Source organism: Emydura macquarii, unplaced genomic scaffold (genome assembly GCF_026122565.2).
Source record: "Emydura macquarii macquarii isolate MOO-44397 ecotype Brisbane River unplaced genomic scaffold, CSIRO-AGI_Emac_v2 contig_2636, whole genome shotgun sequence".
Taxonomy (NCBI): domain Eukaryota; kingdom Metazoa; phylum Chordata; order Testudines; family Chelidae; genus Emydura; species Emydura macquarii.
The window spans coordinates 5023554-5048501 of NW_027132773.1; the positions used below are offsets into that span (position 1 = coordinate 5023554).

Here is a 24948-nt window from a genome sequence, read left to right on the forward strand (position 1 = left end):
CATTGATTTCACTGACACCCATGTAAGTGAGATCAGAATTTGGCTCTGTGCCTTCCTTTTTCATTCTATTTCCCCCTGAGAAACTAAAACCATTTATTGTTGTTTGTTTGGTGTGAAGAATCAGATACAGATTTATGGCTGAATTGGAAGATTTTAACTGCTGCTGAAATCCTGACCTGCATACCTGCATGTAATCCTCACCTAGACACAGTCAATAAACATGAATTCCTCCCCTCCCCTCACTTCCTAGGGTCTGAACAATCTTAATGACTTTTTTTCACATGTCCCTAAGTGCAATATGTTTCCTCATAAATTCAGTTATATGCTTTTATTTTATATTCTGTTTTAGAGAATTTGCTGGAATGAGCAAGGAGTGAAGTAAAAATCTTGCCATTCCTATTAGGCTCTGTGTGTGCATGCACACATATCTGAAACCTAATAAAATATTATTTATTTGCAACTTTGGAGACCAATTCACTAATTTTCAAAATGGGAGTGACATTGTTGCAAAGGTGGTACCTTTATTGCTCTGCAAATGTTATTCATTTTACTATTTGTTTTAAATGCTTTTTTTACTGGTCCTGGTGGATTTACATCTATAAAGTAGCGCAATGGCAGTCAGAGGATACAGAATTGTATGTTCAGACAAAATATGGCCTGCTCAGAGCACTGCTGCATTACACGTTGCTTGACTATCTGTAAAAGCTCAGCCATGTTAAAAGGACAGTTATCATCTAATAGTTAAAAATCAATCAAGGGGATTAATATATATACATATACACATACATATACATATAGAATTGGCTTCCAATTATTCCAATACCAAGCCATAGTATTAAGGATAAGGACTCACTCTTGCTCCCATCAAAATCAATGGGAATTTTGCCATTCTAACCAGAGCAGGATTGAACCTTTAATCAAATGGAAACAGAGACAGATTCTGCCACCCTTGTTCATGCTGAAATCATTTTCTTCAATAGGACTCCTGAAGGAGTAAGGTACCATGGGTACAGGTCACAGAATCTGACCTGTAGGAAAAAATGAGAATTCAACCATTCTGAAAGACCCTGTATCATCATGCCCTACACTCCTATCATCTCTGCATTTACATGGACAGAGACGGAAACAAAGGGCTGCAGTGTGCTGGTGCTTCCTATGTGGTGCAGAGCACCCTTTACTCCTGTTAAAGTCAATGGGAATTGAAGATACTCAGCATTTTTGGAGCTAAAAGAAACCCATGACAGAAAAGCACAATTAATTCCAGTAAAGAACAGACACGCTGACAGAACAAGCCATTAATTACTCTCCCTCCAAAAGGGGTGCACATCTCCACACACCAGGTCTTTAATTACCATCAGCTGCAAAAATCCTATGAGCATCTTCTGAAAGATAAGGATCAACTTGGAATATAGGTCATCAAAGAAATATGCAGAGACTGCAAAATGTGCACACACATACACACACACACACACGAACGCACAGGCACACACCAAAACTTGATTTATCAAGCCCTATTTTCAAAGGCTAGCAGATGGCTGATCTTTTAACATATATTTCTAAAAGTGTACCCCCCTACCCATCACACAGCCCTTAACATCTCTGGAAGGAATAGTGACATAAATCAATGTACTCGTGATACATACTAGTGGTCAATCCGGCTATCGTGGAAAAGCGCGAAAAATTGGAGCTCTTTCTTCCAAGCTAAGGCTGCTTAATCTAAACACACACTCCTTTTACTATTCTGGACGTTTGGCTCTGCTCAAAAAGTTCCATGAATTAACTCCTGATTTTACTAGCTGTTATGAAGCATTAATTGTAGTACAAAGAAAACAAAGTAGTCACCTACACAAGATTTTATGGGGCCATTGTATATTTTTCAGTTGCATCTAATTAGAAAAAACCAGGACAAAGCTGGATAATTATAAGCAACTGACATCATGTAGAGACAGGGCCGTGCACTTTGGGCAAATCCCTTAGGATACATCTACACTGCAATAAAACACCTGCGGCTGGCCTGTGTCAGCTTACTTGGGCTTACAGGGCTTGGGCTGTGGGGCTATAAAATTGCAGTGTGGACAACGAGGTTTGGGCTTGGGCAAGCCTGGTTGTCCACACTGCAATTTTACAGCCCCACCACCGGAGCCACATGAGCCTGAGTCAGCTGACACGGACCAGCCACAGGTGTTTTAGTCCAATGTAGATGTACCCTTAGGTCCAGATTTTTAAAGTTACGTAGAACCCTAAAGATACAGAGAGATGATTTCAGTGGGAGTTTAAGTGCCAAGGCGCTTTTGAAAATCCCACTAGGTGCCTATCTGCATCTTTGGTTGCCTAAATAACTGTAAAAGTGTGGCCCTTAGTTTGTCTGTGCCTCAGATCCCCTGTCGTAAAATGAGGGTAATAGCACTTCCTTACCTCCCAGGGGCATGGAAAGGATAACTACATTCAAGACTGTGAGCAGCTCACATACTATGGTTAATGGGGGCCATAGACAGCTAGCTTCATACCAATCCTCCCTTCTAAAATAAAAAGAGTGAGGATTTATACTGAGGGGCTTTGGGTCTGGAATGATTTGAAGTCCCCTCTCATCCAAAGCCAGAAATGTTTTCAGATTATTTATTATTTTTTTGCTAGAAGCAGCCAAACCACCATTAAATCCTAAAATCAAACTACTGATTAAAGCAAACTTTCTATAAAATAAAAACAGCTTGACTGGCCCAGATGCTGAGCTGTGGCCAAAAAGTTCTCAGCACAACGTAGGAGGGGGCGTGCACTGGGAGCGTTCAGCTCCCTTTACATTCCCTTAACCCTGAGGCGGGCTCAGTTCCCCTCATTTACTCTAGCTGCCCATGACCCTGAGGTGTCATTTCTACTAATCGGAGATTGCTGGGTCAGAAGGGAAATCTGGCCATGCCCCCATTCTCTGGCCACACCCCTGGCACTAGTTGCATAAAGGCGGAAGCACAGCAGCTGATACAGCATCTTTATGCCATCTAGCAATGCTCTACTGCCTGCATAAAGAAGTGTCAGGGCAGCTTTGCCGTGCTGACCCTTCTGGCTCCTTCAGCTGTCACCAGTCATCCCCTTTTAGCCCCTCCACTTCTCTTCACACACAGAGAGTTTGCTCTCTGGATGGAGGCCTGGGGATGTTTTTTGGTGAGGGATCAGATACAACAGTGATGGTCTAAGTACAAGAACCCAGAGAGATGCGGTATGTTAGACAGACAAGTCCATGGGCGCTTCACACTTCAAACGCATTTGAGGAGAGCATCTCCAGAGGAGGAGGAACAGGTAAATTGGTGAGTGTCACTCTCTAGATGTGAGTTAGTGTTGCCTCTGTTTAGCGCTAACACCTATGTATATGAGGAGTGGTTGAAACCACTGGTGCTCAGCTGGTGCAAGTGAGATGATCAGAATCAGGCCGGCTGACCACTGGAGGAGTTTATGGGTGGGATTTTCTAATGCCCCAAAGTGACTTCATTTTCACTGGGCCTTGTGCCCCTATGTCTCTTTGGGTGTTTGGAAAATCCCACCTAAGTGTTAGCTTTTTCTCTCTTCCTATCACCAAGAAATGTAGGGGGGGAGGGGGGAAACAAACCAGATAAATCAATTACATTTTATGATCACTTCTTAGCTTTAAGAATTGTGGCCAGCATTTAAACATATACCCTTCGGTAATGATTCAGTCACTCAACAATCATCTGTGAGCCAGCAGGAAGTAGTTACTATTGAGGTCAGACAGAAGAACATTGCGATTACCCCTCTGAGCCTTCGGAGTGTTCACCAGGATATGAATATATCTAAGCAGGAACAGGTACTGTTTCCAAAACTAGATCTGTGCAATGTTAAATTAGCATGGTACGCCTGAGGCCTGAAATAATGTTCACTGGTGTTTAACATTTAGTATTTTGCATTTTATATGTTCTTAATTAAAAGTCCAGGAAGGGTCTGAAAGTTTTGGGGAACTTAAATTAGCTGTTTTCTTCAAGCATTAAAGCACTTCTGACTGTTTTCAAATACCCTTTATAAATATAATGAGATCTATTCAAATATATTTACTGACTTTTCTTTCCACAGGAAAAAAAATACGCAGACTGCCTTAGCATAAAGCAAATTGGTGAAGAGAGTGCAGAGGTAGCTCTGAACACAAAAAGTCTTGCTATATTTCTTAAAGGTTCTCCTGTAGTAACAGCAATTAGAGAGTTCAGCTGTAATTTCACCCCTCATTCATACAGGACCTTGTCTCACCTTAAACAGGAAATAGGGACTGAGTTAGTGGAGCTTGAATATAATAGAAGTCTGTGACTGTAGTGCAGTGCAACCATCAATATAAATCTGTCAGAGACACACTCAGTGAGGAAGAAGAACTTCCATACACTACAGCCCCTACATTTTTGGATGCAGATACAGATTTATGGCACACAGGGAGCAATAAGCCTTTGAGCCAACAAGGGTCTTGCAAATGTGCAGGGTTCTGGAGACTTACATTACAAGATAGAGCTACAATTTTATAAATGTGTTTCTAGCCAACTCCCTAAAAGACTACAGAGTTTGGTCAGAATAAAACTGAGGGATCTACCCAATAGCAGGTCTCATGTAGTTTAGGTTTTCACAACTGGGTAAATTGACAAAGGAGAACCAGAATTTTTCAGAACTAGTAAAACTACATTAAATCAGATTTGGTCTACAGTCTCTCCGCAGCATAATATGCTTCCAGATATGATGCTAAAACAAATAAAGAAGCAGATTCTGTTTCCCTTACTCACATGTGCTCCATGTTTGGGACTACTCGTGTGATAAGGGACAGAATCTGGCCTCAAATGTATCAAGTTTCCAACAAAATTGGGTAACTTTTTTAACAAAATACTAACATTGGCTACCAAAAAAACAAAACAAAAAACAACCCCTCTAGAAGGCACTTAAGTCAAGTGCCTGAATTAAGATGATTACTCTTCTGAATTAAGGTATCTTAATAGTGTTTTTACATAAAGGAAACTCCAAATGAAAGCAGTTTTGAGCAAATTAAAAAACAGTTCAGTGTCACTATTAATTAATTAAAAACAAATTTTCCAAGTCAGCCTAATAGAAGGCTTCCTACATGCAACCAGTAACTGATTAAGTGAGTGACTCAAGCAGTAAAATCACAGTTGGGCCTATTTTCTTCACACTGGAAGGCCAAGTTCAATATTTTTCCTATGAGGCATGCCTGTGCTATAAAAAGAATATGATGTTTGAATGTGAGTGTCTCTGCTTTCTCTGTGCTGGCACTAAAAGCCTTTCCTAGCCCGCCTGCCACATTTCAAGAGTACAGTATGAATCAGAATCATGTGGCTCACCTCCCTGCCAAATTCTTTTCTTCTGCTACCACTGTGAGTTCCTCTCAGATCTCTGCCAACAGTATCTGTTCCCCAGCCAAGACCATCAGCGTGAGTGTCAGTGGGGGAGACAGGGTTCTCTCTCTCTTATTCTTCCACTAGGAAACAAGTAGGCAGATTGTTATAAAACTGCAGTCAGCGGACTGACTAAATAGATGGTGGTGTTTGGAAGTGTAGGGTTAGAAACAGAGAAAGTAAGTAGGAGGCCGAAAATGAACAGCGAGACAGAAGAGAAGGAACACATGTGCGACTGAATGGACTCTGCAGCCCACACTTGGAGATGCAAGGCGGCTCTCTTTCCTTCCACATCCCCCTCCCCAAATTATAGGCACACTCTTAATCCATCAATCCAGGGAAGTATGATCAGCACAACACTGCTTTCAACCAGGCATATCTCTTAGACAACAGAGTTCCTTTCGCAACAAAGCAAGGAGGATGTGTAATTTTATCACAGGCTCTCTCTTGTGACAATAGCATCTGGGTCCAAGTTATGGCACAAGGGAAAATGGGAAGGAGGCTATTGCTGACAAGGAACCAGACAGGGTTTGAGGAAAGCTAGCACAGAGATTGTGAAGAACAGGAAGAAAGATGGTAACAATTGTAAAAATGCTTTTAATCTACCATACCCATACTTTAGGACACTAAATCAGGGCTAGACAGAACATAAGATCAATGCACAAACTAATATAAGTCAGAGAAGTACAGAAGCTGCTGTGAATGATTACGCAGCTCACCTTGCCGAGTGACAAAAATGCTTTTTGCCACCTCCTGCAAGTAACCTTTACAACCCCTTCCTGAAAATCCAGCAGTCTGGAAGTCTATTACTCTTCCTAACCCTTCCCCCCACAGAGATGAGTTCCAGAGAGATCCAAGGAAACAGAAGGATCACCTATGTTGTGTCTCAGTGTATACCTGCACTCAGATGTGGGCTCACAGGCTATCCTGATGTGGGTGCTATAAATACACAAGCAGACAGACGGGGAACAACTAATAGTGTAATTGACATGGGGGAGCGGGGGGGTCAGAATACATCAGGCAAGTGGCAGAAACTTTTCTGATTGACATAATTCCCATGTATGCGAGTTCTTCCTCCCCTTTACAGAACTGCCTCCCCATTTGCAAAGGTAGGGATGGAAGGATCTGACAAGTCTAGCAAGCACATTTAGAAGCCTATGGCTACATCTCCACTGTATCTGGTGGTGTAATCTGCAGCTCATGCAGACATACCCATGCTAGCTTTAATCAAGCTAGCTCTCTAAAAACAGCAATAAGGACGCAGTGGTGCAGGCTTCAGCATGGGCTAGCAATGCCAGCATGTGCCCAGGAAGACTGGGGGGCTTTTACAACTTGCACTGAGCCCTGTGCTGCCATGTCCTCACTGCTACATTTAGCCACACTAGCCAAATTAAGCTGCAAATTATATCCCTGGCTGCAGCATAGAGGTAGCCTAACACTTCCTCTTCAAATAAAGCCTTTCCACCATTGCAAGAATAACATTCATAGCGCGGGCCCGCTATCTTCCCAAGTGTATGCTCCAAAAACCAAACCATATAAACCCAAACCCCAAACAGAGCATTTAAACCAAGAAAGGAGAAGAACAAGAGACTCTACAAAATCCACCAAAAACGTTACTATCGATTTTGCATGGAAGATGCTCAGACACTGCAGTGAGGGGTGGCAATGTAAAATCCAAAAATAGATCAGAGAATGAGCAGACTACCTCAAATGGAGTCATTCACTGACTGTCACCGAGGTCCTGAGGCACCCAGGATAACATAAACTCCTTTTGTAAAAATACAACATAGGGGAAAATCCACAAACTACTTATTGCAGCTTCAGTGAATCCAGACAAAAGGTTCCAGTATTCAGACCCCTTTCCAGTGGTGCACTAGTATTATTTACCTGAAAGAATATTATTGTAAATCCTCAAGAAAATATTTTCTTTATGTAGGAAGGAGTCTTCTTACTGCTTGGAGTTACTGACTAATGTAGAAAGACTGGAGGGTTAAACAGATCCCAGTTTCTAAGTGCTCTTATTAAGAACTCATTCAAACTCTCTTCTTCTCCCCAGTCTCTCTCCATACCCAAGACACCATCCTGGCTCTTGCTTCAATATCTCAGACAGGCAAACAGCTGCGAGAAACTTTTCCCATCCTGCTTCTCATTGATAAACCCAGAGCAAATGAGGGCTGAAGTTTTGTTGTTCCAGCTTCACTGCATGTGTCTCTATTGTGGAGAGCAAAAAAAAAAAACACTCTTAAAGGCTATCAGAACTAATAACTAACCTTACATGTGACGGAGCTGGTTCTTACTTCTTGAAAAATGTTTAGGATGGATGTATTTGGTCATTGCAATGGTTTCGCCAGGAGAGAATCTGAAGACGGATGGTTTTTAATTGCGCTAAAGTCATCCAGAGTCAGGGTTAAGGTTAGGCAATAAAGGTAATTAAAGTATTTGGGGCTGGTGTAAATCCATGTAGCACCATTAACTTCAGTAGAGCTACATCAATTTACACCAGCCAACGGTCTGGCCCTTTAACATTTAAACAGAACTGAGGCTGGAGTGTTTGCAGCTCACCATTTGCCATAAAGAATATACAAGGCCAACAACATCTACTGTAATTCTAGGCTTACACAACTCTTACAGACTTACTCATTGTCTATAAAAAGCAAGGAAGCAAAAGTACCTCAAAGAATACTAAATTCTAGACTTTCCATGCTCTGGTACACTCCGCTATTCATGTAACGTTACCAAGTCTAGACACAGTATGCAGGATGCAGAGGCTGTAGAAATTCCAGAAGCAGATGCCCTAGGTTCAGAAGACATTAAAGCTGGGTGGATGAGGGAGGCCTGCTGAAATTGAAGGATGAATCATGTGTGGTATTTGATTCTTCACTAGGCTTGTCCCATGAACTGCATTTTCCTCAGGCGAGAGGGCTTCCAAGTCTATTTTACTACCAGCTGACTTTCCCTGGATCACTTTGGAATATGAATCTAGCACACACTGTAGCTACAGCTCAGAGTGTTGCTTGTAGGAAGAAGAGCAATGATTGAGTACTTGTGTCATCTGCTCACCCTATATAACTTGAGTAGCCCTCTGATTAGGTTTTCCATTTTCAAAGTATTCTAACTATAAGGGTCTTGGGGGGGGGAGGGTTTAAAAACTGTATCGGGGGTTTTCATTTAAACAAAGGAATGTTTCTTGATTAAAATTAACTGCAGTAACTGAAAGATACAATACTTCATAATACATTTTTGCATTAATTAGAACTAAAACTTACCAGGACAGTTAAGATTTTTTTCTGCAGTTATAAAATATATGTACTTATTGTTTTTATAATTGGAATGTATTTAGGGATGCAAAAGGCTGCAGAGTCCTGTGAGTAAGGAATGAACTGGGAGTCAGAAGACCTGACTTCCAGGCCCAGCTTTGCCACTAACTCATTCTCTGCCTCAGTTTCCCCACGTACTAAATGGGATGATGATACTCTCTTTTATGCCAATCTTTGAGAGCTATGTTTCAAAAATGCTGTGGAAGTGGCAAGTGTTAAAAATATTATATTTCACTATTGATAAAAACTATTTCTCTAATCAGCATCTCAGAAAAATATTGAGAAAAATAAATACCAGTTAATTCAAAGAGATCTGTCTAAAATATGGGTTATTCCATTTTAAATAATGATTAATAGGTTTCTCAAAATACATTACATTAATGGTAGTCTAGAATTCTTAGAAAACTGAATAAATCACTCTGTGTGCAGACTGTACCTTTAAGGGATGCTAGCTGAAGAAGAGGACGTTTTAATGCACAGAAGTGCATGCAGGTACCAATAAATTCTATAAATAAAAGTGTCTGAGTCCACTGAAACCATACTGTTCATGACAGAAGTATTCCCCTCCATACTCCTGATGGCAAGTTCCTTTAGAAAATATTATGGTCCAAATTTAGTCTTGAGATGCAAAAACTAGTACAGAAAAAACCTCAGAGTTACGAACACCAGAGTTATGAACTGATCAGTCAACCACACACCTCATTCGGGACCAGAAATACACAATCAGGCAGCCGGGGGGGGGAAAGCAACTACAGTACAGTACTGTGTTAAATGTAAACTACTGAAAAAATAAAGGGAAAGCAGCATTTGTTTTTTGCACAGTAGTGTTTCAAAGCTGTATTAAGTTAATGTTCAGTTGTAAACTTTTGTTCAGCGTTACAAACGTTTCAGAGTTACGAAAAACCTCTGTTCCCGAGATTTTCGGAACTCTGCGATTCTACTGTAAGTGGCACATACTGGAGTCAACGGAAGGAACCAATGCAGAGGGGACAAGATGGCCCGATACGTGGGCATATCAGCAGTATTGCTGAAAGACTGGTTCAGAATCCGTGGTTAGATACAAAGGCTAAAGATCATATTTCAAGCTGGATACGTGGGCAATATTCAGTCCTGGTGTACGCAGGCACAATGCTACTGACCCTGGTGGCAATGAGCCTGTTTCCACCAAGGCTGAATTTAGCTTAACAGGACTAACAATCACAAAATGCTAATTATGGGATCAAACCTCGGTCCAGTATAAACTTGATTAAAATTGCCAGGACACATATAGGATTCTGAAACGTTTGTAGGCTATTTCTATAATAGCATACCTTTTAAATAGCTAGGGGTTTCCTTAGCTTTCCCTCTCTTCACCCAATTTTTTCAGTCCCCTAAAGGTATTTCAGTTGTGGCTGTAACTTGGACACAAGACACATGCATGCCCGGCCTGCACATGTAAGTGGATGACTCAGATTCTCTCATTACATGCTGTTTATATGCAGCATTTACCATTTCCTGTACAGAGGAGGAACTGCAACTGATTTGTACTTTTCAGCTGTGCTAAAGTTCAGTTAAATCAACTGGATCAGTTTAGATCAAGTTCATTCACCTTCACCTAAACTTGACTAGAAGGCAGTGTGTGGGGGGGTTCTTTTTGGCTCTTTTGGTCTCACAAAGTAGCTATTCAAGTCTAAAAAATGTATGCACACTTTTGTTTTTGCCTTTAAGTAAATCAAAATCCTTTTGTGGAAGGTATTGCAAGAAATGGCACTCGGGTGAGTAAGGCAGAGCACTAAGATGCCACTACAATATTAATCAGTGGATTTATTTGTTAATGAACACAGCTGATTCAACAGGCTTGTTTTGTTTGTTGCTGGATACACTACAAATGCAAGCCATTGGCAACTCAGCATATGAGAAGGGACTTCCTCTCTCACCATAGTGTTCCTGGCTGTTTGAGCATGAACAGAAAAGGTGGACTGATGCCAATTGGCAAAAACAGTAGAAATAGCAGTGCATGATTCTAATACAAGCAGCAAAAAGAACGGGCACACAGCATTTCTTTTTCTTTCTTGCTTTCTCTCATTGACCAACGTTGCTTTTGGCACACATCAGCCCAAGGCTTTTCCATACTTATTTTCCTCCGGTCAGGGCAGATAGCTTTAATTATGTAGCAATGCAAAGTAATGCTGTACAATCTCTGCACCAGCCGTCTACTAGGGTGGTAAATGAACAGCGAGTATACTGATCAACCATCAAGAGGCTCATAGATACTCCCCACCTTGACTTTCTAATGAAATTCCACATAAAGAGGCTTACTGGGGACTTCCCAGGAGCTATCCTCAGACCAATTCACATGCACTGCATGAACACATGGGAAAAGGCGTGCAGCTAAAGGGAAGGAAAATGTGTAAACAGCGGTGACTCAGTAATCCCAGCACGTTTATGAAAGGCAGGTTCACTGGGATTAACATGCTTCCTTCATAAACAGATCTTCATTAACGACTACACTGAGTATATGCACGTTTCTGAGTGTACGGAGTATGGGTGAATCAAATTCTTTAGCCATTCGCTTTCTTTCTATTTTTTCCCCCTGCAGGACATTGGCTAAAAACAGATCCAGACCCAACCTGATCTTTCCACTACTTAGCAGTGAGCATGAGGATTGTTGGAGTAGGTTTATTATTATTATTTTTACTATTAACTGAAAGATTGCTTCATAATCCTTTAAAGTTTTTTAGCCAACATTTTTTTTGTGACCTGCAAAAGCAGTATTCAATCCGTGGATTTCACAGCGTGAGGGCAGCTCTCGGACAGCTGTTCTCAAATCAGATTATGTCTTTCCTGCAAGGAAATTGATCATTTCATCAAAAAGACAATCATAGTTTTCCTGTAAATACATGGCTGCTTCAAACAACTGTTATCTGGTTTCCAGACATTGAGGAGGGCACACGAGGGAAAGTGATCCAAGAGAAGTGTCCCTTGCCGGGGCTGGAGAAGCAGGAACGATGAAGAAATACGCTCTATGAAGAAGCAGCTTCACATGCTCTACCCGGGTGGCGAATTTTGTTCCGTATTGGGTATGTCTACACTGTGATAAAAGACCCAGGGCCTGGCCTGGGTCAGCTGACTCTGGCTCACATGGCTCAGGCTGTGGGGCTACAAAATTGCAGTGTGGACATTTGGAAATGGACTGGAGCCTGGGCTCTGAGACCGTCACATCTTGCGAGGTGGCTCCAGCCGGAACCGGAAAGTCTACACAGCAATTTCATAGCCCCACAGCCTGAGCCCCACGAGCCCAAGGCAGCTGATGCTGGCTCTGAGACTCGGTACTATGGGTTTTTTATTGCAGTGTAGACATACCCAAGAATGAGACCATAGTGGCATCTTGCCAGGATCATGATAGCTGCACCTGCGGCTGATCTAATGCTCCATGAAGTTGATGGAGCTTTCCCCTGACTTCAGAGGGCATTGGATCAGGTCCATAATTTGTATATAAATGCACATGTATTTTTCAAGCCAGAATAAAGGCACTCAGGCATAATATTTGCTTGCACTGTATCAGATTAATAGAGATTGCCTGTTGTTTAGATTCACTAGTAATAAAATCCCATGGATGATCAACTTTGTCCTCACTGTACAGTTATGAAAAGAAAGCAGCTCTGAGATGTATTTTAAGATGTTGATGTCGAGAGCTACATTCAGCCCATAAGCATCCCGATTTTAAGATTTAGGATTCAATCCTGGGCTCTTTATTCAGGAAAACTGCCAATGAAGTCAATGAGGAGCTCAGGATCAAGCTGATGTCACAGGCTATGTATGCTGTGATTCTGGGCCTGATCCTGTGAGGTACTCAATGCCTATTATGTGGTGAGGTTAGTGGAAGATGAGGGAGCTCAAAACACTATAGGCTACATTTCACCACCAACTGATACACTGATTTCAGCAAGGTGTTCTGTATGCTTGGAGAATGATGGCAGGAAATTGCTCTATGTAGAGTTTTGTATGGTGCGGCTTTAATAGTAGGGACAGAAACTGCCAGCAAACTCTCAACAAGGCAAATAAATCCACAGAGATGCAGGCTACACCTTACTGTAGTGCAAAAGTACTCTGAAGCTCAACAACTCCAAAGAAATAGCTGCTTGCAGCATGCTTTACTGTTCCACTGCATTTGTAAAAATCCACTGTCTTTTGTCTGTGAGGCTGGGTGGTGGAGAAGGGGTGGAGGGAATGGAGTGTTCTGTTTGTTTGTTTTTAACTTAAGAGATATGGAAGTGCCTGTGTTTCCCCAGGGGAAGTGCCTATCATTATCTCCAGTGCTCTAAAGTCAGTGTCAAAGGTTTGTAAATGGATTTCAGAATGAGCAAGGGGAACCTCCCATCCTTAGCTGTCTACATTTTTTATAACCACTTGCATACTTTTGGTCAACCACTGTAAAATAAACAGTCCTTCCCAAATGTTTTTGTTTTCTTTGACGGCACAGCAATAACTCACTTGGAATGCTGCAGAATATAATAGCGCTTTAGTGCTGGTGTAAAGCTGCCTTCTTTATTATTTATATTCATCAAGTTGTTTTTAAGTAAAACAGATACCAGACCTGTGGAAGTATAAAAAATTCAAGGACATATTGAGTGTGTTTTTTGGACAGGGGACAGGGGGGAGGAAGGGGAGAAGAGAGGAAGGGGCTCATGCTGGAGAAACTATTTTAAATGTAGTTTTCACCTGTGATTTTTACAGAGCAGCACAAACCACATGGGTCTGTGCCTTTGAATGTGGCAGCACTTTATACCACAGAAAGGTTAACTTTCATGACTCTTGAAATCTAATCAATAAGGCCCAAATGAAACTCAATCAATATTTACTCCTCGAAATAGAACAAACCATCCTACTGATTCATTGCCTGCCACACCCACCTGGGCAGAAAAACAAAAGCATTATGAAAGGACTTTATTGCATCTAGCCAGAAGAAAGTTTTTACACCTGCATATAAAAATATTACCTGGCTGCAAATGCAATCACGAAAGACTAATGCAGAAATCTGTGACCATCACTACAGTGCCTATCATGTAGCACCTGGGAGCTGAGTCCACGTGGCTGTAGATATTTGGGTTTTGCCAGTGTTGCTCTATTTATCTTTCTCATTCTCTTCTCTGAAGAATCTGTCTCCAGCCCACACAACAAAGCTCCTAAATTGCACTGTATGACAAGCATGAATAAGTCTTATGTCGAGTTTGATCCTGAATGCTTAGAGGTTATCAGTTCAGCCATCGCATCTGCATTCCTGACAACCAGCTGGTGACCAGAGGCCTAGCCTAGCTCAGAGCTTCTCCAGCAGAGAGCAGTGATACACTGTCAGCAAGCTCAATCCTGGAAAGCAGAGCAGCTTCCAAGCATGAGAAAAAGGCAAGCTCAAAGCTGGCAGGCTCACCAATGTGTTTCGAGGAATGTCAGAGGAGCTGGTCTTGGAGAAACAGATGTGACAAACAGGGGTCATCTTAAAATAAAACGACAATTAAAAATCATCCTGTAAAGGTGGATCCTGATCCTGTAGCCCTTACTCACAGAATTCAATGGGATTACTTCTGTAAGGGCAGCAGCCTAGGGCCTGTGATTTTTGCAGCATTATGTGTGGGAAGAGAGGAACAGGTGCAGATGATGTTACATTTGTACTGTAAAAAATCAGAACCTACTACCACCATGGTAGGCAGTGCTGCAGACACTTACAGTTGCTCAAACGTGTGCCAAAAGTATCCCTCTTTCAGACAGCAGAAGAGAGTAGGTAGGGAGAAAACAGAATTGCTGAATTATAAACTATTCTTCTTAGGGCTATTGGTATAAGTTTCGGGAGCTATGCATACATCCACATGCTCCCATGCATACATGAGTACTTCACCTTGTACTGCGGTTTTCGTTGGAGCCTGTTTTACAACCCCAGTGGCTTCTCCTCAGCTCTTTCTTGCCTTTAATGAAGTCAAAATGTAAATTGCTCCTTCAGACAAGATAAGTAGCAATGACAAATATTGACTGTTTAATTACAGCTGCCATAATTGTGGACTAAACATAAAACATAGGTACGGAATGTGCTTTAGCTGAATACTGACTCCTTCAAGTTGTCAGGACTAATCTGACCTTCCGGATAAAATCCTTCCCGAGTGCAAGGGCTCCATCACCCTTATCACCAGTACATTATATGCTGATTATATTAACTGTTTTGCTGGTATATAGCATTTTGCATCTGACAACCTCAAAAAGATACATAAGTGTCATTATCCCTATTTTACAGATGAGGAAACTGAGACACTGAGTGGTAAGTGCTTGGCTCAAGGTCACATAGCTGGCCAGTGATAAGCTATGTATACACAAGGATTAAAAAACCCGTGACTGGCCGACATCATCTGATGCAGACTCACGGGGCTCAGGCTCGGGACTGAAAAATCCCCATGTAGATGCTCAGGGTTGGGCTGGCACCCAAGCTCTGGCACCCTGCGAGGGTCTAAACAATGCCTGAGCCCCGCAAGTCTGAGTCAGCTGACCCAGGCCAGCGGTGGCCCTTTTATCCCCGTGTAGACGTGCCCAGGTCTCCTGACTCCCAGTTCCATATACTAACGCAACCATTTTTTAGAATGAAAAAGGTAAACATAATTCTACTACATACAATGGCAACAACCACCACAGCATAATTTTTAACAGAGGTTGAACCCTAAGCCCACAGAATTCTACAACTTGAGCTAACAGGTCTAACTACGCTGACCAGCAGCAGAAGGCTGGTACCCCAGAGGCAGCAGGGATGGAGGTTATGGGTGTGACTGGGGGGGGAATGAGGAGAGCCTGGCCCAGCCCCTCATTTTTTCCACCACCCCTGGGAGGTGAAGGAGCTTCTGACCCATGTATATGCTGGGTCAGGAGGAAAGGAGAGGGGTAAGAGCCTGACTCTTTCTCTCTCTCTTACTGGGGCCTGGTGTTGGGGGAAGGGATGTGTTTATAGGGTCGGGAAGCACAGATGGTGCCCCCAAACACACCAGCCATTAGAGCCATGTGCTCAGTTCAGCGGAAGAGCCCATCCTGGCCCTATCTCTCTTTACACCTGCTATGGCAGCTCTAAGGTGTTTCCAGTACAGTGTCTGCAGCTCCTGCAACTTTGTTACTGGAGTCATTCAAATAGTGGGAAAACTATCAGGGACAGGATTTTACAGTGGCAAGAACTGGAAATCCTACTGTTCTCTCTCCTTTCACTCTTGGCTTTCCCTTGTCAGCATATTGTATCAGAAGTATGATATGCTTTTCTATTTGAAGGGTGTATCTTGAGCTGATTCCCTTTTACTCCAGCAATAACACTGTCTCTCTTCCCCTGGGGCCCTCACACACAATATTAAATGCTACTCTCAGACCTGCAGCACAGATCATTTTCAGATAATTTGAGAAATGGCATCCTCTATAGCAGGGGTTCCCAACACTGTCCCAGGGGTTTGCTGGAATAAGATGAAAAGGAGACATGTACATTGTTTATTTACAGTGTTATAGTTTACATGTATGTAATAATTAAAGTTAATAATTCTCCTAAAAAAACCTTAAGAGTGGAGCCACAGTGCCTATTGCAGTTGCACAGGTGAATTTCAGGGAAAAAAAGTTTGGGAACCCCTGCTCTAATAGAATGACCCTGGGAGTGGAATCCCAGGATCGCTGGTTCATGTCCTTAAGCAAGTCACCTAGCTTCTGTTTTCACCATCTGTAGTATAGGGATAATAATGTTTCATAGCTGTCATCACTATTGTGAGGCTAAAGTTTCATAATGCTTTGAAACTGTCAAGTGTTACCATTATTCATTATTATTAATATTATTATTATTTGTTTTGCAGTAGTGTCTAGAAGCCCCAGACATGGATCGGGGCCCCTTGTGGTAGATGATATACAAACACAGAGCAAAGCCTCCAAGTAGTAAGACGATGTTCTCAATCACCATTACATTTACTGTCTCCAAAAGGCTGAGTTCAAGGGCCAGCCGCAGCCCACACATTTACGCGATCTGCCTGAGTAATAGGTGAAGCATCTGGGGGTTACACACAACGGAGGAAAAAGATCAATGTGGTACCTTTCCTAAAATGCACACACACAATTAGATTAACTTCAGGGGACTGGCTCAAATCATAAGACACTTCAAGTTTAGCATTCCTTTTTTGTGATTATGATCTTTTTACATGATGCTAGAAGCTCCTCTGAGCAATTCTATCTCGAGTGCTGAAATAGTCCAACCCCCTCTCCCCCCCAACCCTGCTTCTGGACGACCGCAAATAAAGCTACAACTAGCACACCTAAAGTCAGTGCTTCTCTGCTATTGAAGAATGCAGGCTGATGCAAAGGCTGAAAAGCTTGGGAAAGTGCAGCCCTGCTGTTCCGTGTCAACATTCCACCCCTCTGCCTTTCCCAAGGTCTCAGGCAGAAAATCCTTTTTTGTTCTTATCAGTTCAAACAAGAACAATGAATTCCTCAAGCCCGCAAGAATGTGACAAGGTGCCAACAAAGCCAACCAGAAAGGTGATGTATGGTCTATAGGCTGTAGCTCAAATAAATCACTTCACAACCCAGGGCTTCAAGGAGCAAATTCAAGCAGTGTAGAGTCTGTATTTTAAGTTCCCTGCTATAGGTTTTCACCTGCAAACCATCCCAAATATAAACAGTATGTGTGATGCATGCCCTTTGCTTTTGTTACCAGTAAGAGCTATATAGTATGTAATTAAATCTATATTACAGTAGTGCATCTGCACAGTTTCAGGGAAGGTTGAGTTGCAGTTTCCATTATAAACCCCTAAATTCAAAGGTTTACAACTGTCAGTAAGAACTGGCTTGCAGAGCAAACTCGGCGCATGAAGCTGTCAGCTTAGGAGCAAATGATTTTTACCATATTTCAAAAATAATTGGTTTGGCTCTTTTAAAATTATGCGAATGCTTAAACAAATGAGAAGGTTACTAGGCCTGGATGCTACTTAGTATATATCTTCCATTTCTACAAAGGAACACTGGCAGGCTGTTTGTCTCGTAGTCAGGTAGTTTGAAGAGGAAAAAGAAAAGAATAATGGCCGAGATACTCAGCCCTGAAAAGGTGACTCAGTAGGTAGATAATTCCGATTTCATTAGAATGCTTATTTCTCTTCTTTCATTTGGATATAACATGTACTAAATGAGACTTTACATGACAGTCTGGGTCAGAGTCTATGGAGAAATTAGAAGATATAATAAAGCCTCACTAAATCACACTCACAATGGGGAGAGACACTGGCGCAAATCCATAGGACGGTAGCTGGACTAGGTGCTCGATAGACGTGCATTTTCCCTACAAGCCCATGGAGCAATGAGACAGCCCTATGCTGCCCTAGGGTGAAATCCACTGTGCACACATAATGCTTGATTAGTCAAGGTTTATGTGAATGGAGTGCAGAATGGCTGGGGATGTGAACTCCATCTCCTGAAGTCAGGCCCAGCACGTGGGTGGCTGCACAACTTCCTCATGGCTGCTATTCCAGCTCACGGGCTGGAATAGCAGCCACCACCTCTCTGTTATATGAAGTACTGTTTTTACTGGATCCTTGCAAATGTGGATCTCCAGCTCCTCCCCCTGCCCACTCCCAGAATGGCCTTCCAGGCTGGCCTAGAGACCTTTTCTCTGGTGCTTAGGGGATGTATAGCTGAGCCATTAGCAACCCCTCAATACACACCCTATTCAGAGACCTCCACACCATGCGTGAATTTTATCCATTATGCACCATCTCAATTCTGCTGGAGAGAGGATATTCATAGAAACAAATTCTCAAGCATTACTCCTGCTCCTTTCTCTGACTCACCGAAGTTCCACCTCTCACCTGCTGTCTGCAGGGCCCTGTAATACTCAGAGGATGCCAGCCCTCATGCAGAAGAACCACAATGTTTCCACTGCCAAGGGGTCATCCATGGCTGCAGGGATGGGGACTGGATTTGCCCTGTTGCAAACCTTCCATTGTCCTCCTCTGCTTACAAGCTAGCGGGTAAGCTAAGAAATACAATAAAAAAGCAAGGGTAATACACCCCCAGATGGAGTTTCTCCCTTTATTTTGACAATTGCAGTTTAAATTTAACAGCTTGTGTTAATAATTCTTAACATTACCAGTAAATGTTCTGCAGAATATTTTGTAAAAATACTGATATCTCAGTAACATGAGACCTTGTTACAGCCCTGGGCTATTAAATCTTTGCTGGGTAGTGGAGAGAGACGGACGTTTTTTGCTGTGAATTATAAAGTGTGTGGATTAACGAGGCTCCACTTTGTGGGCCATTTCCTAAAATGACTTCAATGGAAAATTTGCCTGAGTGAAGACTGAAGGAATTGGCTCTCTAAACTTAACCAATAGACTTGAATAGAAGAAGCTGAAGAAGAAAAACTGAAGGAGCTGTTTTGTTTCACTGGGCACATGATACATTTGCCAAAAAGAGCCCTAAATACATATTTTACCCAACAGACCAGAACAGTTAAGTAAATAATTTATAAACATGTATTTATATGGTAGATCAGAATGACTTCCCTGGAATTGCTGCAGCCTGAAAGCACCTAGAACAGGTTTTTAAAAAAAGCTTTCTGAAAAACTCCTACGTAAAGGTTATTCTGGTAAAGTCTGAAAGATGCTTTTCTGATATGCACCTTACCAACTACACTCACTGGAAAGTACTTGCGGGCTTGATCCTGGATACGTTTATTTACAGGGGTAGTCCTGATGCATACCATCAGTCACGTTGAAGTCAGTGGAATTGCTCCTGTCTTGGAGGCTTATTGTAAAGTGGAACCCAGAAACCCCAATCAGAATCAGGGCTTCAATGTGCTAGGGGCTGTATAAACATGTAAAAAGACACATAGTAGAATTTTAGGAGCACAAAACTCATGTAGTATCTTGCAATAGTTGATGTATTTCTTAAAGCTCTAGCTCCTGGAGTCGTGAATATGAGAGAATGTCAGTTACTTTTATTCTTCCTTTTTTTTAAAGTAAGTTTCCAGCCCTCATGGTTGCTGCAAAAAGCTTGAAAACCTGATCTGAGAGTATCCCAAAGTGCAAAACCCAGAAGGCAAATATAAAAAATGTATTTAAAAAAACCCAAAACAATTCATGATTTTAAGCCATCTCATGATTTTTGGGGCCTGATTCTGAGTGCTTGGTGTTGGCAATCCTGTGACATCCATGAGATTTGTGTTCCGGTCACTTAGATGCTTTCTGAAATCTCTACTCCCAAGAGCTTACAGTGGAAGATGAAAAGGGAAATGTGAAGGCAAGGGGGAGAGGAATACAATTGAACAGAAACCATCTGTATATATCTAGCTACATTTGAATTTAATGTTAGTTATGAACACAAAGAAAAACTATTCCCTATCTGCTCCATAGACTGCCAAAACAGCTAAATATTTATCAAAGAAATTCAAAGAGCTTTCAAGTCAATGATATAGATTTTAGGTTGTGCCTTTAATTCACTTTTTGTCTTTTAATTTTAATTAAGGTAAGAACGTATTAAAATGTATATATAATGTAAAGCTTATGGCAGACAGCTAAGAAAGCAAAGCAAATTCTAAATTAGCTCCATTCTTGTCTTTATCTGCTCTCTTTGGCACCGGGCTTTCAATACAGTAATGGAGTCCACGGTGGAGTATGACAAGGTTATTTGTGCATTGAGTTAACGCATCTCACCTCAGGAGCCCCAGATATCGGCATAAGGCACAAGCAGAAATGATTTTTAGCATCATCCTGGTCTCCTTGCATAAAACAACCAAGCACGCGTGCAATTTGGCACAACCCTCTCTGCTTGGGAAAGGCCTAGTACGACATGAGAGTGGATGCAGCAGATCTGTGCTGGGCTGCATTCACCAACCTTCCAGTATGTGCACCACGCAGTCAGTCAACACAACCATGGCCAGGTAGTCTTACTTTCATGGGTGTGAAATTAATACATATTTTTCAGCATCCAAGAAGGGTATGGCAGACCTAATTACCAGTTTCCTAGTCTGTATTTCATCTTTAATCTAGAAATCAGGCTGAAGAAAGGGAATTGTCTGATTGGCTAATAAATTATGACTTGAGCTATGTCTAGTTGAATCCCCCATGAGCAAAGTCAAACATTTCGGTACTGTTTTGGCATCCCTGCCCAACTAGTTGGCAAGTGAAAATGAGACTAACAACACCGATTTGAGCTAGGGCAGACACATGGGGCCAAAGTCTCTGCTGGTGTAATTTGGTGATGTGCCACTGATTTCCTTTAAACTATGCTTGCACCAGCAGTGAACTTAGCCCATGGTCTGGTGCTTTCTTCACACTGCTCTGCCATGCATCCTCCGTCTTGCTCTGTTCTTCTAGTCCTGATCATCCCTTGAATGAAACATGTACTAGTTTTGTGATGCCCAGAAAAAGGAGAACTCATTTTCACCTCTGACCTAAATGAGCCCTTTAATCTGGCTGAAAGAGTCACGAAGTAGTTTCCCCACTGACCCAGTCCTGCACTGTTGCAATTGCACCTGCAACTCCCAGGAACATGATGGCATTCAGCACCTTGAAAGAGGTACTTAGTTCCTCGAAGGATCAGACTCTTGTGGAATTTATGAGTAGCAGAGCATAGCTACATAAGGGTTGGGTCTTCACACCCTTAATTAATGTAACTGAAGAGCATGCATTAGTGATTTGATTTAACACACAGTCTTGATATAACAACACACTTGATGCACTATTCTTTGCTCACTGCTGTATGTTAAATTAATATCACACTCATCTGTTTGTCCTTTGGGAACTCTCTACTGTACATCATCTCTACATCTCTTTTCAAATCTCATCTTAAACAAATCTTTTCTTCCCGGCCTCTGTATCTCTTCATTCCTACCTGTCTGGATTTACGGCCAGCAGGCCAGATTCTCAAGGCGCGCTCAGTGCAAGTTTGGAGGAGGCCTTACTTCTCTTTTGTGATCTCCTCATCCTGAGGCTGTCAAGCACTGACCTAGTCCTTGGTGCGAATGATAACTCTTGGTGCTCTGTCTTCTTCTGGGTGTCAAAAGTCTTCAGGGATTGTTACAGCAGCCAGGGATCAGAAAGATGCAGAGGAACCCAACCACGTCCCTCCCTCAGCAGGGAGAGAGTGTAGGATATATTATGGAGGTCTAGAAGATCCTGGGCAAAGAGAATCCTTAGGTTCTCAGATTGGCAGCTCTATGTCTGGTTTGTCCTGTTGAGATAGCACAAAGCAGCCAGAATGCTCTGGAGGATTGGGGCCAAGGTTTTACTTCAATTACATGGCCTGGCCAAATTTTCAAAGGATTCCATGTAGGTCTCCATACCTGTTCCTGCCATTCGGCACATCCAGCACACAAAGAAGAACTGCATGTGCAAGTTGAAAAGCTGGATCTCTCCCTACCCAATGTACAAGTCCAAGAGGGTGTCTACAAAAGAGTTGCAGATACTGAGTGACAGGGACTAGTTTAGAGCCTCATTATGAAAATCTGTCATATGTTAAATAAACATCAATCAATATGCAAATACCAGGAAAATAAATGGAAAGGAGATAAGGTCTCATCAACAAACAGGATTAAAATAACTAAAAACGGAAACTAGATAAATGGTTAGTTAAAAAAAAATTATTGCAGGCAAGGCTTACAAACCAAGTTGTCATGGCGTTTACCAGCAGCCAAGGATAGTGGCATTTAACAGAACTGAAAAGGAACTAACAGTGGCTAGGGAGAAGGGCAGCTGGGGAGAGACATATACATGCATATATATAACAAGCAGGTACTAATCACCTGCCTGAAATCATTCTGCTTGTATATTATGTCCCTTTTCCCCACCCGTTGTCCGTGTTTTATCTTTTGATTGTAAGCATTTCTGGGAATGGACTGTGCCTGTAGGGGACATAGCACACTTTGGGAACTATTGTAATACAAACAGCAAATACTGATGGCCTGGATTGTGTTGCCTCTCCCCGTACACCCCCCCTCCTCTCCCCACAAAGCCACACATGTAGGCCATTTTTTCCATGTGATCTGGCTATCCTCCTCTCCCATTCCAAAATGGGGCTCAGCCACCATCTCTCTGCTGGATCCTGCAGTGGGCTTTCCACAGATTTGTGGCACAGCAGGAGGCAGAGATAAGCTGAGTACAGGAGTGGGCAGACAGGTGTGTGTGCGTGCAGGGTGGTGTCTCATCTTGTCTCCCCCCAAAGCTGCAGAGATTTCCCCAAGAAGACAATACAGCCCAGGACTGATCTGACTAAGTTATGAGTGTTTCAAAACCACGTCCTGGACATGCACAGTACAGGATTTTTTATCGTCTTTTGAACGGAACTTCTTAAATTCGCACTACAGAATGATGCATTATGTACGCAGGCACTGCTAGATTAGCTTTTCAGTAACCTGAACTGCTCCAAATTGGTCCTGACAACATTCCAATTGTTCAGGGAAACCCAGGATCTGGCAAACTCAGGGTCTGGCAAAAGGCACCCTCGTCTTCCTACTACTAAACTGTCCCCGTAGCCAAAGAGAGTGTATCCAGAGCCAGAAGCTAGGAGGCCCTGACTTCCCTTCCTACGTCTTTCACTAACTGGACCTAAAACAAGGGTGGAATTTCAGTTCTCTCACTTAATTTATTGGCCTGGTGAAAATAGAAGCTGTATTGTCACAGCCTTTAGCAATGTTTCTGTACAGAGCAGTGGGTATTCACGTGTTCACTAGATTTTTCTGCATTCACCTTAGTGCCTCTTGTTCTTTGTGAAATAAAATAATGATGTCTAGGATTAAACCACTTCTGACCTACATCAGCATGAATGTGCCTTATTTAGCAATGTTTTCCTGACCTCTACTAACCCTCTTCAAACATATTTTTAAAAGATAGCTCCTTTGTATCTGTGACTCTCTCTTTGATAGGAATCCCTATAAGGGATCAGAATAAACTGCAGTATGCCTGAGGACCCAGGTGTGCTGTTTAAAAACATTGTGTGAATTGCTCTTTAGGTGCAGTAGGTGAGAGGGGAGGAAGTATGGTCTTGTGGATAAGGAATGGATCTGCTAGATCTAGATTCTCTTCTTGGCTGTGCAGCAGTTTTGCTGTGCTACCTTGGCAAGTCTATGATCCTCGGTTTCTAGGGCTCTAAGATCGGGATAACATTTCAGAGGGGTGTTGCCCAGCTTAGGGCGCTAATATTTGTGAGGTGCTGATACTAAAGTGATAGGCGAATAATAGGGTTTCAGATGTTAACCACCCACTTTATTATTTATTTAGTTCCTCTAGAATTTACTCCATGTTACAGGCTAAATGTATAGGGCAAAGATTCACCTCTGATTAACACAGGCTTCCATTGGCATAACCCAGAGGACATGGGGTTGCCGGGAACAGAAAGTCTGACAAGGGGGAAACCATAGTTGTACAGGACAGCCACAACCTACTGTGTGCCAGGTGTGCCACAGGGGACCAGTGCAGGCCTAGGAAAGCTATAGCTGTTGTGTTGAGACATATTCTACTCCAGCATTTCCCCACTAACAACCACTGCCAGCAGAACATCCCCTGTGGAAACCAAAGCTGCTCCTGCCCTCCGTGTAACCTCTATGGAAGAGCAGAGGTGGAAACATCATCTGCTCTCCTCTGGACATGAACTGGCCGCTTTATCTGGCACACAGGAGGCCTCTGGCACAGCACACCTCTCCAAGCTAGATGAGGGGAACCTATTTCTGATCTGAACCTAACTTTCAGTTGGTCATGCCAAATTCACCCTGGTGTAAAACCATTGACTCAATGGAATTGTTCCCAGGATGAGTTTGGCCCATTGTCTTAAAAGTTTTGGGGGGAATATTACTTCCTGCCGAAGCTCACGTTCACCATCTACCAGCTTGGAACAAACTATTGGGGTGAATTTGGGTGAGTCTGACTCTAACCCTGACACCACCTAATGGTAAGCTCTCATGTATGTAGCCCCTCCTAACTGGCCAATACATATGGAAACATGTTTGAATGGTGCATTTTCCAGGGCTGGACACAGGCAAGTGGAGGGGTTAAAATGAGGATTGCTCCATTTACAGCACACCATGTAGACACAAACGACTGCAGTTTCACTGCACAGCAGGCAGCCTGCCCATTTTTTAACCTTGACTTAAGGCATCTCAGTAGAGATGTTGCAGTTAAAGTTGATGCTACATTTCCATTCTGGAGGTCAAATATCCCCTTGGCTGTGTGTGGTACTCTCTCCTCATTTACAGGGTTTATGTGTAAGTCAATGGTGCCATA

General features: G+C 42.4%; 1 protein-coding gene across 3 annotated transcripts in view; it reads right to left on the reverse strand.

Moving 5' to 3' along the window:
- Positions 1-24948, reverse strand: part of HMGA2 (high mobility group AT-hook 2) — a 137658-nt gene that overhangs the window by 63345 nt on the left and 49365 nt on the right. The window contains exon 5 of one of the 3 annotated variants that reach the window (XM_067563947.1): positions 912-1028. The exons of the other annotated variants lie outside the window; for them this stretch is intronic. Within the exon in view, the coding sequence (XP_067420048.1) occupies positions 954-1028 (75 nt within the window). The 3' untranslated portion in view covers positions 912-953. Of the gene's footprint in view, positions 1-911; positions 1029-24948 lie in introns of those variants that run through there. 3 annotated transcript variants of the gene reach the window in all.